Source organism: Acartia tonsa, chromosome 5 (genome assembly GCF_053477335.1).
Source record: "Acartia tonsa isolate MP-2025a chromosome 5, ASM5347733v1, whole genome shotgun sequence".
Taxonomy (NCBI): domain Eukaryota; kingdom Metazoa; phylum Arthropoda; class Copepoda; order Calanoida; family Acartiidae; genus Acartia; species Acartia tonsa.
Genome location: NC_137264.1, coordinates 1,292,949 through 1,312,293, shown reverse-complemented (window position 1 = coordinate 1,312,293; position 19,345 = coordinate 1,292,949). Strand labels below are relative to the sequence as shown.

Below are 19,345 nucleotides of genomic sequence, written 5' to 3'. Positions count from 1 at the left end.
TAACATTAAAAATGACTAAAAATGCAAAAAATATTTTTATATAAGGTGTTAAAACTTAAAAATCGATATTTAAGCTATCTGAAAAATAATAATAAAATATACACCCCTGTAATAGTTAACATTTTGATGGTGAATCGGTTTTAATCTCAAAATATTTCTATGTATTTGAGATTGCATTTTCAAATCTGAAAAAAAAATCAAATAAAATTAATCAAATTAAACAGTATTATTTGTATTATTCACGGTGTTCGAAATAAAAAAAAAATATTATCTAATGGATAAGTTACAATAACAAGGATTAATGACTAGTTATCAATTAATTATTTAAATCATAATGAAAAAATATACAAAAAAAAACACATCTACATAATCAAGATCAAAAGCCCAATTAAGCTTAATTTCAATGTTTTTATCCGGATTTTCAATTTCGTGAAAAATATTTTGAACAATTTATAGAGCATTAATCATTTAACTATATAGGTAATTAAGTCAAATAGTTCAAAACTTGCTCATTTTCCCAAATTTTTCTATGATTGATTTCCCGGATTTTTTTTGTGTGTGTGATTGATTGATTATTTTCTAGGCATAAACTTGATGTTGAGCGGTTGGTCGGGGAACAACAGGGTGTTGTACATTTGTCTGACTGGCGTAGGATTCGTGCATACCAGACGATACCTGCAAAATATAGATAAGTACCTTAGCAATAATGTGATATTTTTTAATGGTAAAACATAACTTGAATTATAATATTATCCTATAGCATGAAGCAGTGAGGTCTGATCATTATGATCTCGCCAACGATTAAATCGAATGAGTTCTTATTTTGGGAAGGTTTATTTAGATCGTGTGTATTATTTGGCTGTTTTTCTCAAACTTTAGGATGCCCCTATACTAGAGGCTAATTGCGAAATGCCAATTAGGGAGTGAACATTGGACTGTAAATAATACTGGTACCTAAAGTATTATAATTACGTTATCTTTTTCGTTGGGTCAAAAACTTTTGTTACTTTAATTGAATTTAGATTGGGTTGTTCCAAACTAGTAGTATCCAAACTTTTCAACCGATAATTTCAAACTAAAAAAGTGGAACTTTTGTTTTTTATCATTAGGGATGTAAATCAATAAATCGAACATTGTCTTATCCATTTAGATTTACATCGAAACAGCTCATGTATTGCCCATCCCAAAGAGTGGTAATTATATGTGCCCACCTATTTTTGTGCGTTTCAAAAACCGCAACCTTCGAAATCTAATTCTTGCCAACAAAAATTTTGCTAAGGTTCGGAAAATTGATAGTGAAAAAGGCACAAAAAGCTATCGTATTGCTGCTGATCTTACTAAACGCCGTTATGCTGTCATGCAAAAATTGATTCAATCTGAAAAATTTGAAAAAGTTTGGCATTTAGATGGCAAAATTGTCAAATTTATTACTAAAAAGAGTGAGAAAGTATTTAAAGTAAAAATGTTTGAAATCACACCCAATCAAATAATTGAGAAATATTGTTAAGAGATAAACATTATTATTCTATTATATGTAATACTTTGATTAAGTTTTATCCTCTTACATTATACTTTACAATATTTTAATTATAGAGTAGCTTCGCAACTAAAAATTGCTTCATGTAAATATAATTTTATACCCTTGTTAGTGATCTTTGTTTATATGTTAAATTATACCCAATTTCCATATCTTTCATTCATTAAAAACTTCTCCCTATTTTCCCCTTACAGCCCCAACTTCCTTTCTTCATTATACCTTTTGTGTATATGTCTCACACTATATTTATGTAATGATTTTCGATAGGGTGGGCAGTATCTGTCAGATTTTAAATAATATTGAATATGATTTCTTATCTAGATATAAAGATTCTACATTAAATGGTAATAATTATGAAAATCCGTATTATGAAATTGATTTATCATGTGCATATTTTAATAACAAACAATTTATTGAAAAATGTAAACAATTTAAAACATTAAAATTTCTCTCTTGGGACATACAAAGTCTCAATAGTAAATTTATTCAGCTTAAAGAATATATAGATTATTTAAAAGAAAATAAAGTCATAATAGATGTAATATCATTGCAAGAAGTCTGGACTATCTATGACCAAGATATTTTTAAAATAGATGATTATATCTTTATCTATAAGTGTAGAAAGAATAAAGGGGGCGGCGGGATAGCCTATTATATTCATAAAAATCTAAAATTCAAAATGTTGAATGAATTGTCAACATTTGAAGAAGGTTTATTTGAGTCACTCACAATTCAACTTGAATATAACAGAGAGAAATTTGTTTTAAGTAATGTCTACCGGCCTAATACTACTAAAATTGGATTTACAGAATCTCAACAAATGGATTTTTTTATTGATAATTTTTCTAACCTACAAAGTAAGTTAATGTCTTTTAAATGTGCCTCTTACATTTTCACAGATTCTAATTTTGATATTCTAAAATACTATTGTCATGAAAAAACAAATGATTTTCTTGAAAATTGCATTGCAAATGGTTTTTTATCTTTGATAACAAGACCAACAAGAATTTCTAGAACAACAGCAACATGTATTGATCAAATTTTTTACTAACGCAAAAGATAATAGTTTTCATTCAGGAATTTTATTAAATGATATATCTGATCATTTTCCAATTTTCACAATAACACCTTATTCATATAAAGCAAGTAAAGAATCTTTTATTTTTACAAGAAATATTAATGAAGAAAAAATTACTGAGTTTATCAATCTATTAAGAAATGTTAATTGGGAAAATGAACCCCAACATTGCTTTAATAAATTTTATGAGCTTTTTAATGAATTTTATGAACTTTCTTTTCCTTTACAAAAGATAAGAATTAATAAGAACATACATAAAATTGAAAAATTTATGACTGATGGTTTAATGAGATGTAGAGATAAAAAATTTGAATTGTCAACGTTAAGTATTAATGAACCAACTGCTGAAAATATTAGGATATATAATAGATATAGAAATGTCTATAATCGTGCAATAAAAACAACTAAAAAATTGTATTATTGTAATGAGCTAAAAAAATGTAAATCTGACTTGAGGAAAACTTGGGATATTATTAGAGATGCAATCCGAAAAACAAAAGATAAAGCAACATGTATCAATGAATTGAAGTTTAATGATTCTATATATTTGGATAATGCAGAAATTTCTGAGAAATTGAATGAACACTTCACTTCTGTAGCAAGCAAGATATCATCTAAAATAAATCCTTCTAACATTGATCCATGTCGCTATATACCTAATTATAATTCCAGTTTTAAAATGCATAAAATAAACCCAAATATAGTTATAGATATTGTTAAAAAAATGGGAAATAAACAAAGTATGGACATTTTTGGCCTGTCAAATTCTTTTTTAAAGAAAATAATTTCTGTTATTGCTCTTCCTCTCTCTCATGTCATTAACCAAACTATTTTAACTGGAAAAATACCTTCTGAATTAAAAATCGCAAAAGTTATACCTATTTTTAAGTTAAAAGGGAATAATTCTAATGAAAAAGCTGATCCATCAAACTATAGGCCAATAAGTTTATTAGCTATTTTCTCAAAAGTTTTAGAAAAAGTCATTTATCAACAACTTTCTTGTTATTTGATTAGTAATAATATAATTTTTGAACATCAGTATGGATTTCAATCAAAAAAGTCTACAATACACCCTGTGGTACACCTCTTAAATTACATAGCCGAAGCAAAAAACGATAATAAAACTGTAATTGGAGTCTTCTGTGATCTTGCAAAATGTTTTGATACAATTCCACACCATATTTTAATTAAAAAGTTGTCAAAAATTGGCATTAATGGCATTGAACTTGAATGGTTTAAAAATTATTTAAGTAATAGACAGCAATTTGTACATGTAAACAACACTGACTCAACAAAGCTGAAAATAGACAGAGGCGTCCCACAGGGCTCTATTTTAGGACCAATTCTATTTTTAATCTACATAAATGATCTTAAAAACTGTACTGATTTATTTACCCTATTATTTGCTGATGACAGTAATTTTTTAATTTCTGGTAAAAACTTTACAGAGATAAAACTGAAATTAAACAATGAACTTAAAAAGATATCTGATTGGTTTAGGAGTAATCAAATGAGCTTAAATCCTGATAAAACTAAAATTATGATATTTAATAAAAACGAAAATACTATTGATTGGAATGCTCTTAATATTAAGCTAAACTTTAACAATGAAAATGAGTTTGATCCTGAGAAAATAAAAATCTTAAATTATGTCAATTCAAGTAGCAATATTCCTGCAATTAAATTCCTAGGTGTATTTATAGATCCTTCTTTAAATTTTAAATATCATGTAGAACATTTACGTAAAAAAATTTCTAGTTCCTTATTTCTTATAAATAGAGCTAAACATATACTGAATTTAGATAGCAAAAAAATGCTTTTTCATTCCCTTATAAATAGTCATTTACTTTACTGTTTACCTGCCTGGAGTTGTGGTCTTAAATCTACAATGGAACCATTAATTAAATTGCAAAAAAAGGCAATAAGAATTGTTTTTAGTAAGAAACACATCTCACACACAATGCCTTTATTTAAAAAATGAATGTCCTCCCTTTACATGAATCAGCTAATTATTTGAAAATATTATTTATGTATGATTTTATAAACAGTAAGCTACCAAGTTCCTTTCAAGGTACATGGCTTCGCCGTAACCAATTACATACCAGAAATCTTAGAAACTCAAATATGTTTGATGTTAAAAAGCCGAAGTTTAAATCTATTGAAAGATTTCCTAAGTATCATTTTCAAGAATTATGGAATAACCATTGTAATAATGATTTATTAACCCACAATCAACCAAGAAAAAAATTTATTAAAAATCTAAAAGAATCTTTGTTATCAAGCTTAATTCTAGTGTGTAACAACCCATTATGTCAAGAATGTAGATAAATTTATATTTCTTTTCAATATTGTTTGAAATCTGATAAATTAATCAAAATTTATTTGTTTAAAATTTTTTAAAGGGAGAGGTCATTTTCTAGTAAATCCCGTAAAGGTGTGTGTTATAAGGCCTAAAAATAGTAGTAGAACGATAAGGTGCTCTATATATTTGTATTTCCTATTGAATAGAACAATAGGGAAGAAACTTTTTTTTTTTTTTTGATAACCGTACCTGGAATATCTGAAATTTCTATCAAACGCTTTGTTTGGCTCAAACTGACACAAATAAAAAAAAATATAATTATAATAAATCAACCTGTAAAGAATGACTTCTTCCTTTGTTTAATGGTATAGATTGTTCTTAACCTTTACCTTGTACCTATAGAAAACATTATTATTATAATTATATTTTTTTTTAATTTTTGTCAGTTTGAGCCAAACAAAGCGTTTGATAGAAATTTCGTATTTTTTTTAGATAATCCAGGTACGGTTATCAAAAAAAAAAAAAAAATTTCCCTATTGTTCTATTCAATAGGGAATACATATATCTAGAGCACCTTATCGTTCTACTACTATTTTTAGGCCTTATAACACACACCTTTACGGGATTTACTAGAAAATGACCTCTCCCTTTCTATTATTGCAATAATGGTGTGAGACTTGTATGCCCTAATCAATCCTTCCTATTATCATTCTTTCCTCTCCAATATGATTTCATTTATTGCTTATTATCTTTTTTTTGTCTTATTTATATGGCCTGTATGAAAACAATGTGTGAATACACATTACTGCATACTCCTATTTTTTAGGAAACTGCCATTTGGGAAGAAAATATTTTTATAAATTAACCATATCAATAAAATTTTTCTGTATATATAAATGTATATAATATTCATTTAATTCATTTATTATTGTAGTTTTTTTTTCTATGTATGTACACCCAAGAATAATAAATCTATCTATCTATCTAATCTATCTATCCCTAGATTAACATACGCAATCACTAGTACAATTAAATAGATAATTCAATAAATCACTTAATTATATACCCACATACATATATATATATCAGTTTAGATAAGTTGAAGTTTCCTTTTGAAAAATACATCTTTACTGAAAATCAATTCGACTTTAAATTGTGTTAATAATAAATTATGATACCTGGAAATTATACGTGCCAGCACAACGTACAGATCCTGTTCTGCAAATCTACGTCCTTTAATAAAATTAAAGTGAATGTTATATTCTTATTTAAAAGTAATGGGTTGAATGTCTGTATGTGAATGTCTGTGCCGAAGGATCTTGCTAACCGCTGCACTGAACCAATATGGTTCTCCTTTACACTTTAGCTCCTTAAAGGAAGAATAACTTTATTTTGGGAGGGTACCACCACCCTCCTAGGAGAAATTGCCCAAAAATTCCTCCCCTCTCTCTAAATACTCCCAGATGCCTCTAGGGGCGTAGCCACTAATAAATATTTAGTACAGTAATTTAAATCTTTTTCATTAAAGTGTCGTTTGAATCATTTAAATGTTACCTAACATGTTTTAACAAAAAATCAGAAAAGAACAGCCCTTAAAAAAAGTTTTAACTAAATGGGACAATTCTATTACCTGCACACATTCTGGTACCATGACCAAAGGGAGTTAACAAATAGGGATGGATATCCGTTGCACTTCCCTCTCTAAACCATCTAGATAGAGAGATAGATAGATAGTCAGTATGAAGATATTAAGTTAGACAGATAGCCAGTGGATTAAATAAAAATAGTTGGCAGATAGCGAAATAGATAGTCAATATGTAGATATAAAGTTAGATACCCTAGTATACAAGATAGCAAGGGTGTGTATATTCTGCAAATTTGACCCTACTAAGGGGGGGGGGGGGAAATTAGTGCAGAATATACACCAATGCAAGATAGACAAGCAGAATGAATGGATAGAAAAAATACACAACATATAAGAATAATGTTAGTAGGGGTGTATGAACTAAAAGGCCCCCTTAACCACTGGACCAATTTAGATCTCTATAACAGAAAAGCTTCTTATCGTCATGAGAAGGTCGATCTATATTTGGGGAGTGTAGGTCAATCTAACCAAGAAAAATGGCTCCAGAAAAAATTTACATTCAACTTGATTTTTCATCACATGAGGTTGAGGTAAGGGGGGGGGGGGGGATTTGATCTCCCTTCCTCATACAATGCATAGATAAAAGGGACTTGCAAATATTGCTGCGCTACCTAATTAGTACTAAGAAGTCTAATTTACCTTTCTGGTTTATGTTGATCAGGCTCTGGAAACAAATCTGGATTCTGGAAGTGAACTGAAGGATTCAGATCCACATGGGTACCTTCAAAATTAATAAAAAGATTGATAGTAGGTACCTACAAATATTGAAACTCTTAGAAAAAAAAACTATTGGCATCAAGTGTCATCGCATGACTTAAATTCACAAACAAAATTGCTTAAAACCTTATCGAGTCTTGTGTGAAGGTTTTCTAAATGGTTTCTAAATTAGCTCAGAGGTTAACGAAATCTTAACTTGACAAAAACCTTACTAAATAAATTTTACTCATTAAAGAATCATGTTTTTTTATTAAAAGCGAAGCTTTTCTATAATTAGGGTCGATCCGTACGTCCGTCCGAGATAAATAGCTTTTATTCGTTAATTTAGGCATGTTAGAATTGTCCTATCGATTTCAAACTTTGCATGATGGTTCCTGTAGTAGTTGGGTACGATTTAGAAAGCGTAGAAACTCTAAAATCATTACCAGAATGTCCGTACTCCCATTTAAACATGTCGATTTTTCTACTTTCTTAACAACAAATTTTTAAGTGATCTAATTATCCGTTTGATCTGATTTTTGGTATATTGATTCCTGGAACAACAAATAACAATATTATAAGCGAAGCAACTCTATAATCAAGTCCTAAAAATGTAAGTATATCCATAAACATTATCCTGTATCAAGCAGTTTTTCAACAAATATACTTACAATTTTGCTTCGACCCTTATACTTTTATGTTCTGATTATTCAATTCAGACACTATACAAGTGTTAATGTCCGTTTGTCCTACCGTTTCGGTGCTTCGCTTTTATGGATGTTGTCATCCTTGTTTATTTATAAACCAACTAAAGATTTGTTTTAACAATGAAACACTGTGTATTGGACTTATCAAATAAAAATAACATGTTTAATTAAACTGTGTTGATCACTCTAGGTTATTTTATATAATAGGATAATAATTTCTAGTGAGAATTTTAAAAAATACAGGAAAATTTCTTGGTTTCTATTAAAGAATGAAGATTGACGGATCAAATTTTTGTGAAGATTCTCCCTATCAAAGATCATATACTCCATAAAATGCGTTTGCTTATTCAGTAAGATTATTGAACAAATTAGATTGAGATTGATGTGAACAAAGAAGCAGTGTTGCGGATCCGCATTGATTGTATGCGGATCCGGATCCTTGACAATAAAAATAAAATCACCAAATTTTTCAAAAAATATTTATTCTTTAATCTCGAAGTCAAAAATACTTTTAATTTTCAAGTCTGAACCTAAACCTTAAAGATTGGCTCTCATCACGAGAATGTCTGAGATGATGTCCTCCTTTGTAAAATTTGTAAATTTGTAAGTGACTATTTTATATAAATTTAGGTAGATTCTCCATAAATATATACCCCAGGATCCGGATCCTTGGACTCAAAAAAATGCGGATCCTTGCGGTTCCGGATCCGCAACACTGCAAAGAAGTATGATTTATTTGGCTGATAGTTTATCTTACCAGTGATGCTTCTTTAGAATTATGAGTATTTGCTCTATAACATTCTTTGTCCGTCCATCTGTTCGTCTATTCTCACCTGCGGGAACGTTATAACCAGAAAGAGTCAAATCTCTTTCAATGTATCTGGATACTTCAGTTCCATTTGGGTATATTCTGAAGGTTTCTTTTACAAAGGCCTAGACAAATTATTGATAAATATATATAGTTCTCCTTTACAGTGTAGCTTCTCAATAGTCCTATGTAGTTTTAAAACCATTTTGGGCTAGGGTTCCACCAACATCCTAAGAAAATGTACCCCCCCCCCTCAAAAAAATATTTTTTATGCTTTCTTTTTTGAACTAATTTGAAAATGGGGAATTGGCGTGGACTCTAAATCCCCAGATGTCCCTAGAGTTCTCTAGTATGACATGTTGATTGGTTGATTAGCCATAGTCTCTTAGGGTTTGGACCTAAGTAGTCATGGAGTAGGCTGAGACACTTTTGTATAGCCACTAGGGCTATCAAGCTCCACGTTCAAGCACATTATGACTTGACCCGCTATCTCATGAGAGCTACTCATTATTACCTCACCCTCGCCGAGTATGGCAGGTGTCCCAAATTAAGTCACCGTAATGAATGACGCTCTGCGCAGAGGAGCTTGGGATAAGGGTAGTACTGATATTATGTAATTGACTATCAAGTATCCAAACTTACTCAATAATCCCCTTCTTACACAACCAGGGGAAGTTGCGTGAATGTATTCAACTGAGAAATTCGAGTATGATATGTAAAAAGTACATTAACACTAATCTATAAAACAAACTAGGTATTAAACATTTAAAATCTTTGAATATTTTTTAGGATCTTTTAATTAAAAAGTGTACAAAAGTAGCATTGAATAATCAAACCTTTAGTAATGGCAGATTGGAAAGTGCTTGCACGCTAGCACTCTCAGACAAAGGCAGATTTTCACATATTTCTTGGAATAGTTTTTCTTGCAGATCAATGTTGCTTAAAAATATAAAAGAAATTATTATTATTGAACAACTAACCATTCGAGCTTTTTTGTCTTCTCTGTTCTTAAACAAGGATGACAACATCCATAAAAGCGAAGCACTGAAACCGTAGGACAAACGGACATTGACACTTGTATAGTGTCAGAACTGAATCATCATAATATAAATGTATAAGAGTCAAAGCAAAATTGTAAGTAAATTTGTTGAAAAACAGCTTGATTCAGGATAATGTTTACGGACATACTTACATTTTTAGGACTTGATTATAGAGTTGCTTCGCTTATTACATTATACTTTGTTGTCCCGGGAATCAATATACCAAAAATCAGATCAATCGGATGATTAGACCACATAAAAATTTGTTGCTAAAAAAGTAAAAAAATCAACATGTTTAAAATGAACGTACGGACATTTTGGTGATGATTATTGAGTTGCTACGCTTTCTAAATCGTACCTAACAATTAAAGGAATCTCCATGCAAAATTTGAAATCGATAGGACAATTCTAACATGCCTAAATTAATGAAAAAAGCTATCCGTTACGGACGGACCGACCCTAAGTATAGAAAAGCTTCGCTTTTAATAATATTCTACTGTTAAGTATTCTGGTTCCCAAATTTTAATCAACACGTTCTTTTATCTCATTCGGTAGCTTAGAAACACCTAGGCCAGGGTTAAAACAATCTAACCAATAACTTTAATCTACAGAAGGGATATTTAGCTTTATCATCATTGAGGATGTACAACAATTATCTTTCATTGTCTTATCCCTTAAGATCTCTGGTTTGAAGAAAATAATCTAATTTAATAAAAGCGAGGCTTTTCTATAATTAGGGTCAGTCCGTCCGTCCGAGATAGATAGCTTTTTTTCGTTAATTTAGGCATGTTAGAATTGTCCTATCGATTTCAAACTTTGCATGGTGATTCCTGTAGTAGTTAGGTACGATTTAGAAAGCGTAGCAACTCTAAAATCATTATCAGAATGTCCGTACGTCCATTTCAAACATGTTGATTTTTTACTTTTTTAACAACAAATTTTTATGTGATCTAATTATCCGTTTGATCTGAGTTTTGGTATAGTGATTCCTGGGACAACAAAGTACAATATTATAAGCGAAGCAACTCTATAATCAAGTCCTAAAAATGAAGTATGTCCAAAAACAGTATCCTGTATCAAGCAGTTTTTCAACACATTTACTTACAATTTTGCTTCGACTCTTATACTTTTATATTCTGATTATTCAGTTCTGACACTATATAAGTGTTAATGTCCGTTTGTCCCATCGTTTCAGTGCTTCGCTTTTATGGATGTTGTCATCCTTGTTTTTTAAATATTTTAAGGGGCTAAATAAAGAGAATTTAAAGTTAGAGGGAGGGATGACCATCTCGTTACCTTTGTTTCGCCAAAGAGTAAAGATTGAAGAGAAGAGTAGGAGTCGTGGTAGAGAGACCATCAGAAAACAAGGATAAGCAAATTACAGTTACATCCTTAAATTAAGTTAAAATTAGGGTTGGCAATCCGGATCCGGAATCCGCCCAATTTTTGGGCCAATTTTGGAATCCGAATCCGGAATCCGTTTTTTAATAGCGGATTTCGGATTCTTAATTGGTAGGCTAAAATTAGCGCCTTGAGTTTTTTCTTACAACTGCCTCTTATTAAAGGCAAAGATTATCATTATTACTAATAAAATCTTTTAAAATCTGATTCGATTATCGAAAGTGAATTATAGAGAACACCAAGAACATTAACTTTTAGGACATATGTAGCACTTAAATTTTTTTTTGAAAATCCTTTTAAAATACTGCTAGAATCCGGAATCCGAATCCGGTCCAAAAATTTGACGGATTGCCATCACTAGTTAAAATGTTCATCCGTCATAAAAGTTTCTAAAGTGATTTCCTTCAATGTATCTGTTAAACACTGAACTTAAACATTTTCCCTATAAGCTCCCCGCAGTAAAAAAAATTACGTCCTCACAATCAAATATAATGAGGAAAGGGGGGACTCAGTGCTCAACACAGACTTTGAGGGAAAGCATCTTTCTTTAAATAAAGGAAGCCTTGTACGGCCAAACTTGCTATGATTAATTTTTTTATAGGGTTTCTAGGCATACAAAATTGTCATAATACACAATATCAAAAATAAAATTAGGAGTAGAATTCTGTGTACTAATAATACGATACCGTTTATGGAGATGCTATGCTTTGAAATGCACAACTTCTGAAAATAAGACTGCTAACGAACACATCGCTAATACTATAAAGCTGCTTTAATTAATTCTTACCTTTAAATCTAAAGCTTCCCTTGAAAGAAGATAGGAAAGAAAATCAAAATCGCCAGATGATTTGGTTTCTTTTTCCATGCTGTCTTTTAACCTTTAAATGTTTAAACTGTTCACAACTAATTAAAACTCAATAAATTGAAAGAAACGTCGTCGTTGAACAATTATACAAGATCGAAGTTTTAGTATCTATACATATGAAGAAAATTATGAAATTGGTTATATAAGAAAAGTTACTGACATTTTTACAAGAATGACAATCATAAACATGGAGTGGATACAAAACCGCGACAAACAAAACCTCGACAGTTACAAAACCGCGACAATTGCAAAACCGCAACATTACAAAACCGCGAATGTTACAAAACCGCAACATTACAAAAGACCAACATTCAAAAAGTCTTAATGCTAGAAGGTCATGGCCGCAGCACTCGGCCCCCTGGCCTGCCTAGCCGCGGGCGCTCGGCCCCCTTGCCTATAACCTAACCTAACCTTACCTAAATATTGTAAAAAAATATTAAAATTTTTTAAAAAATCTACCAACCACTTTATGTAAAAACCACGAAATTCTAAACTATAAATAAGTTAATATACATTAAACATTCATACATAGGTTAGGTTAGGTTATAGGCAAGGGGGCCGAGCGCCCGCGGCCATGACCTTCTAGCATTAAGACTTTAATTTTTCGCGGTTTTTCGCGATATTGTAATGTCGCGGTTTTGTAATGTCACGGTTTTGTTACATTCGCGGTTTTGTAATGTCGCGGTTTTGTTGTTGTCGCGTTTTTGTTTGTCGCGGTTTTGTATCCACTTCATAAACATATCGTTCTTCCACTGATATGTTTAACTATTACAATCATAATTTTTTGTTAATTTTTATAACTAAAACTATACAAAAAAAAGTCAAAATTAAAGACCAATAAGTATTTAGGTATAAAATCGATTGAAATTCACCTTAGAAGAGCCTTATCCACAAGCGCTATGGCCTCGCTGTAGAAAAGATCTTCGGATTTAATCAGCTGTCGCCATTTTGGCGTGCTTATGTACTGCAATATAAACAATTGTTATTTATTTGGAGAATTAGCCCAATAGCGTTTGCATGAGATAACTTTCAAACGCACATTAAATTATATTAAACACGACATTTAGGTATAGTCCCTTTCGTGGCAACGCCTCTTAAGGGGCATTTAGTTGTATTTTCGCACTAGCTTTTTCCCTATTTTTAGTCCTTGCGGGGGGGGGGGTTAACCCTGCGGGGCAATCACCTTATCTAACCTAACCTAAAATAACCAATTAAAAGGTACTGTGGAAATACGAAGAAACGCCCCTTAAGTAAGAGGCGTAGACACAAAAGGGACTATACCTAGACATTTTAATCAATATTGTGAGATCAGTGGCGTCTCAACTTTTAATACTTTTTCTTTCTTTGCGTCTCTAGAGAAAGATCTCGCAAATCGCTGGACTAAACTTGCTTACCTTATAAATTGGCAGGGACAGCTTTAGATCTCCAGAAAGACGAAATATTTCAGCATTTGCCTCCACCATTTTCCTTACCCATGTCTCGCGGCTGGAGCCAGCTGTTAAGCAGCCCAGCTGCTCATCAAACACTGAAAATATGCAGGTTTATGGCTGATAGCTGCCATTATAAAGCTTAAATAGACAGAAAATCACAGAACTAGTTAAGAAAAGATTTATTTGTCATCTCGGGTCCTATCTTTGTGATCCTGCTTCTTCTACAATTTTTAAAATCCCTTTTTTGGATCTACTGCAGTTCACGGTAAAATATTGCTGGTAAGCAATATTTCCAAAAATCTATGAATTTTAAAGGCTGCTAGCTGCCAAACGGCTGAACGTAAAGATCATGCCCGCACACTGTTTTAAGCGGCATAAGAAGGCCTACAAATAATCTCGAATAGCCATAAATCAATAATGCATAATTATCTCGCAGTGCAGAAAAATGCACGAAAAAGACCTATTTTACGCTTTTTTTCTTCAGTGAAGCTTTCCCTGTGCATAATTGGATCTTGGCTATTCCAGATTATTTGTAGGCCTTCTTATGCCGCTTAAAATGGTTTGCGGGTATGATCTGTACGTTCAGCCGTTTGGCAGCTAGCAGCCTTCAAAATTCATAGATTTTTGGAAAATTGCGTTACCAGCAATATTTTACCGTGAACTGCAGTAGATCCCATTTTTTCCTATTCATAGTTATTTCAAATTCAAAATTAAGTTAATCGCAAAAAGGGGAACTTACTCATCAATATACACTTTTATATTTGCTGTTTATGTTTATGCCAAAAGATTTTTAAAACTACTATTACATTTGGGGTACCTAGCTGTTTTTTTTTCATCTGACATTGTAGTAGCTTGATATTACTAAACTTTCTATGGACTTCATTGTTCTAGTTTAATATTTAAAGCTAACCTAACTTTGCAGCGTTTTCAATAGACCAAGAACCAATCAATACTCTCAAATCAGTTACATAACCAGCCTTATCTCTTCCCTAAAAATTTAATCTTAATTATTTAATACATCGAGAATAAGGAGTAAGAGCAGGCAATTTCCTTTAGAACTAAAAGAGTATATTTTTTTGGTTTGATTGTTTTAAACTTGTAGTTGCGTGCGGTTGACGGTTGTAGTAGAGGAGCGTCAGTCAAATCTTAAAATTTGGAAGGCCTAACTCCCACTTTTCACCCCCCCCCCCCCCCACCTGATAATCACTGTGCACGCCACTGTTAAATTAAATCATTTATTGAATAATTTGTCAATAAACTCTAAAGAAAATATAACTTACTGACTGTAAGAAACTTACGATTAGCCCCCCCACCCCCCCCGTAAAAAAGGGGCCCGGGGAGCAGGCGGTAGTAAATGTAACCTGATGAATCCTATCCACAAGAATATTGGCAGTCTTATCAACTGAGGGCAAGTGGAAAGCAACTTCCTAAAATAAAAAAAAAATCTTAAAAATTACAACACCCAAATTGTTGGCAATGAAATTTGCCATTTCAATGCTATTTTGATTCAGATAGAATACAATAACACTTGTGAAAAACTGTTGTATTTCATGATATACATAGTTTGCGTTATGATCAAATCTAAACCCCAAAAGTTTTTAAGTAAACTAATGGTAAAAACAGTGAAAAAAACTTCGGAGAGAAATAAATTACAGTCCATTGTCTAATACTCTCTGATTTAATACATTTTTATAAGGGGGGGGGGGGGGGGGTTTAATGCAACCATCTCGTAATCAGTGAGCAAATAGCACTTAAAAATTCGAATTTCCATCTGAAATTTTGCATGAGTAATCCTTGGTAGGTCTATTTTCCCTAAACCGAACAAAAAGTTGAAAAAGTAACGGCTAACTGCTGGCGGCTCAGCCGTTTTGCCATTTTTTTGTATCTATAAAGTGGAAATTAGTCAAGAAACCTATCTCCACATAATACTCTTTGCCACTCCAAAACGCTATCAAACGGTTCAAGACGGTAGCTGTTGGTACTAGAACTTTTAAAAATGGTTATTGCTATCATTTAACATAAATTAAACCAAAAATATGTTTTAAAAAGTTGATTCCTACGTAATTGATGATGGATTTACCCTGAAAATAGGCAAAAACGGCTGAACGGCTGAGCCGCCAGCCGTTACTTTTCCAACTTTTTGTTAGGGAAAATAGACCTACCAAGGATTACTCATGCAAAAGTTCAGATTGAAATTCGAATTCTAATTGCCATTTGCTCTCACTGATTACGAGATGGTTACATTACCCCCCCCCCCCCTTATTTTACCTTGGGTCTAAGCATCTTCTGAATGCAGTTGGCCCTTAACTTGTACCACTCCTCCCCGTTGGTGTTACCCAGGCCCAAGGACATGGACTTCTGGGCCCTGTACATTTGGGTCGTCTCTTGTAGCGGTGGCACAACTGGGTACTTTCCTGAACAATTAGGCATTATTGAATTCTAGTCAATATCTTTAAAGACATTCTATATTTTAGAATTCATCAATTTAATTTGTCTTGAAGTTTTAATTTTTACTTTTAGAGGGCAAGCTACTTTAAGGTACACATATTACACTATAAGAAGGGCATCTCCAGCTTTTTCTGCATATTTCTGGTTTAAATTCTAGCTATCTAACAAAAAGTAATTTCTTACCTTCCACACTGTACACTGTTTTAATGTCTTCCGGATCAAACACGTGGACAATGTATTTCCCGCCAATTTTCTCTCTTACTATTGGTCCATACTGTTGGTACATGTCCAGCAGAGCATTGTGGTATTCTGTCTTCTTGAAATCACCAAACCTAATAAAAACCAACTGATATAAAAACTAAATAGCCAGCTAATAGACGTCAATGTGGTCTCAAACTTTTAAACCCCTCATTTTACCCCCTACAAAATTAAAAAGATATACATTAGATTACCTCATTGAAACACCTTATAACCTCCACATAAAAGCTTAGACGTCATTGTGTTCAGTTCAGCCGCATCCTCTAAGTATCTTTTTTTAACAACCAAGCCTTCCGCAGCTAAAGCAGGCTCCCCCCAAAAAATGGCTGTACCCTATTGAGTATTAATTGGTTAAAAAAATTCATTTTGAACAAAAATAGTGACAATCTAAATTCTAAATTGAATTACCTGTAACTTAAAGCTGATCCAACAAGCGGCCACAAAGCAGGTCCAGGGATTTCATCAAATCTTCTAGCAAGTTTTCCTAAATGTTAACAACAATTTTTGATTTAAAAAATAGAAAAGTGAAAAAAGTAAAATAAGAATTCATTGAATTTAATTGAACAAAAAATCTATCTTCCTCCAAAATCTTTTTTAAAATGGTTGCAAAAATATATTTGCTATATTGCAAAAATATGCAAAGCACTCTGCGCGCAGAAAACCAAACAGTTGGTTTTTAGTATTAATTTTCCTTATTCCTCAAATTCTATTCAGCACTAAACTACTTTTAATACTGTTTAATTCTCCCTTTGGTAGTTGGAATTACTTGCTTTAACAAGTTAGAGTAAAGTATAACCGATGTATCTGCATGGTATAATTCAACAATAACATACATCCTATTAAATAAAGTATTAAGCTTTTTGGGAAATAGTCCCTTTCGTGACATCGCACCTTAAGGGGCGATTTGTCGTATTTTTAAAATGGCTTTTTATAGGTTATGTAAGGTTATATTGGGTTAGGTAATTGCCCCAGCAGGGTTAGAGCCCCCCGAAGGGGCTAGAAATAGGAGAAAACCTACTGTGAAAAATATGAAGAATTGCCCCTTAAGGTGCGATGTCACGAAAGGGACTATACCCGTTTTTTGTCTTAAGCTTAATATTTCGTAAAATGTTTGTCCGAATGAGCTGTAGCCATCAGTGGAGCTTTGTAGATGTCTTGGGATGGTTTTAGACTTTTTTTTCTAACTTACACCCAACTCCACTAGAGACTAGGAGCGGAGCAACTAATAAAGAATTCGGAAATTGAAATATGAAAACACTAGCGGCTACGCCCCTATTAGCCTCTAGGGACACTGGTATGAGGGGAAAAAGTCGACCTCATTCATCACATTTTGAATTTGAGATTCAAAAGAGTAAAAAAATATTTTTTTTTTTTTGGGGGGGGGGGGGTAGGGAGTGAAGACACCCTATCCAAAAATAGTTGAAAACCTTCCAAGGACCTGTAAGAAGCTTCACTGTAAAGGAGAACAATATCGGTTCAGCGGTTAGCCAGATCCTTCGGAACAGACAAAAAACGCTTAATACTTTATATAATAGGATTAAGAAAATGTAGGAAGTACCTGTGGATTCAACTGCTTTTGTTGCCAGTTTGGTTGCCGCTGCTGCCATTTTTGTTTGTCCTTGTTCTTGGTAGATTTTTATCAGTTTCAATTATAACCTTCTTTCGGTGCAGTGAGCTTTAAATAAAGCTAATACAATGAGATGTTCTTATCTTTAATTCCCTTGATTAGCTTTTCTCTTTTGAGATACTAATATTTCAACATACAGAAATGAAACTACTTTAACAAAAGGTTACCAAGCACAAATAGACATCTTCTTATCAGATAAATTCAAATCAAAGTTCTGATTATTATTTAATCGCACTTATTTACTGGTAATAACTGGATGTTTATTTGTGAACGTTGGATTGAAGTGAATATCATATAATGTAAAAAAAATCTCTTAAAAAAGTTTTAAAAAATCTATTAAATCTTTCAGTATATAAACTCACCAAAATTGTATTTCGACTTAATATTAAGGACGAACGAATATACTTAATTATGAAATAGCTACGAGTTTAAACAAGGATGACAACATCCATAAAAGCGAAGCACTAAAACGGTAGTACAAACGGACATTTACACTTGTATAGTGTTAGAACTTAATTATCATAATATAAATTTATAAGAGTCAAAGCAAAATTGTAGGTAAATTTGTTGAAAAAAAAAGTAAAAAACTTAACATGTTTAAAATGGACGTACGGGCATTTTGTTAATATTTATAGAGTTGCTACGCTTTCTAAATCGTACCTAACTACTTAAGGAATCACATTGCAAATTTTGAAATCGATAGGACAATTCTAACATGCCTAAATGAACAGAAAAAGATATCCGTTACGGACGGACCGACCCTAATTGTAGAAAAGCTTCGCTTTTAAAAGGCTCAGTTAACCCTAGTATAGAAATTTTAGAAAAAGCGCGCATATGTAAATTGCTGATATGAAATAAATTTTTAGTTATACGCTAAAAATACGCTTTATCGTACTGAAATGATAAGAGCTACAAGGAAACTAAATAAGTTTTTTGACCCTAAAACATTGCCCCATAATTATTATCTTATTTTATATAAAAGATAATAAATTATACGATAACATATAGTTTGTAAAAACCCAAATATTTACGCATTTTCGTAATATTAAAAAAATTATAAATGTTTTTAAAAATCAAGGCTTAAATTACACAAATAAACTTCACTAATATTTAACGCCTTTTTCCTATTACTATTTATCTAAATTCCAACTGCTTAAAAAGACCTTTGAAATTTCTGTTTTATTTTATAGCTAAAATAATATGAAACTAAGTATTAAAAAGAACTAAAAATGGTATGACTCAAAATTAAACCCGTCTGGTTAGTTTTTCAGTAACAGGGATCAGTATTCTTGTAGAAATTTTTATTAGGGAAGGGAGTGAGGATTGGACTGTTAATTTGACTGACCCCAAAGTTTATAAACTTGTTCTGCTATTTGCAAACTTAAAAATAATTGGGTTTCATACAAATTTTTCATTGGATTTTACAAACATTTCAACCAAATATTTTCTTTTATATAAGGGGTAATTTTGTTAGTTTGAGCTGAGAGGACAAAATTTATCTTC

The 19,345-nt window shown here is 31.9% G+C and overlaps 1 protein-coding gene across 1 annotated transcript; it reads right to left on the bottom strand.

Moving 5' to 3' along the window:
* Window positions 1–184: 184 nt before the first annotated feature.
* Window positions 185–18,115, bottom strand: LOC145318493 (putative cytochrome P450 CYP44). Its single transcript, XM_080159770.1, has 16 exons — window positions 17,774–18,115; window positions 16,624–16,699; window positions 16,141–16,289; window positions 15,778–15,923; window positions 14,871–14,936; window positions 14,420–14,498; window positions 13,474–13,604; window positions 12,952–13,043; window positions 12,002–12,092; window positions 11,110–11,204; window positions 9,610–9,712; window positions 8,799–8,898; window positions 7,202–7,283; window positions 6,548–6,627; window positions 6,096–6,150; window positions 185–675 (listed from the first exon to the last, which is right to left on the bottom strand). Exons 1-16 carry the CDS (start codon window positions 17,820–17,822, stop codon window positions 573–575), a joined length of 1,497 nt encoding a protein of 498 aa, XP_080015896.1. The 5' UTR covers window positions 17,823–18,115; the 3' UTR covers window positions 185–572.
* Window positions 18,116–19,345: the final 1,230 nt, after the last annotated feature.

What these genes read in the sequence shown, in the direction of transcription:
- LOC145318493 (XM_080159770.1), bottom strand. Translation starts at nt 17,822, where the DNA reads ATGGCAGCAGCGGCAACCAAACTGGCAACAAAAGCAGTTGAATCCACA. An exon ending in TGAAAACGCTGCAAAGTTAG is followed by an intron (nt 13,605 to 14,419) that starts GTTAGCTTTAAA and finishes GCATATTTTCAG; the next exon opens with TGTTTGATGAGCAGCTGGGC. An exon ending in TGTCCCTGCCAATTTATAAG is followed by an intron (nt 13,044 to 13,473) that starts GTAAGCAAGTTT and finishes TTTATATTGCAG; the next exon opens with TACATAAGCACGCCAAAATG.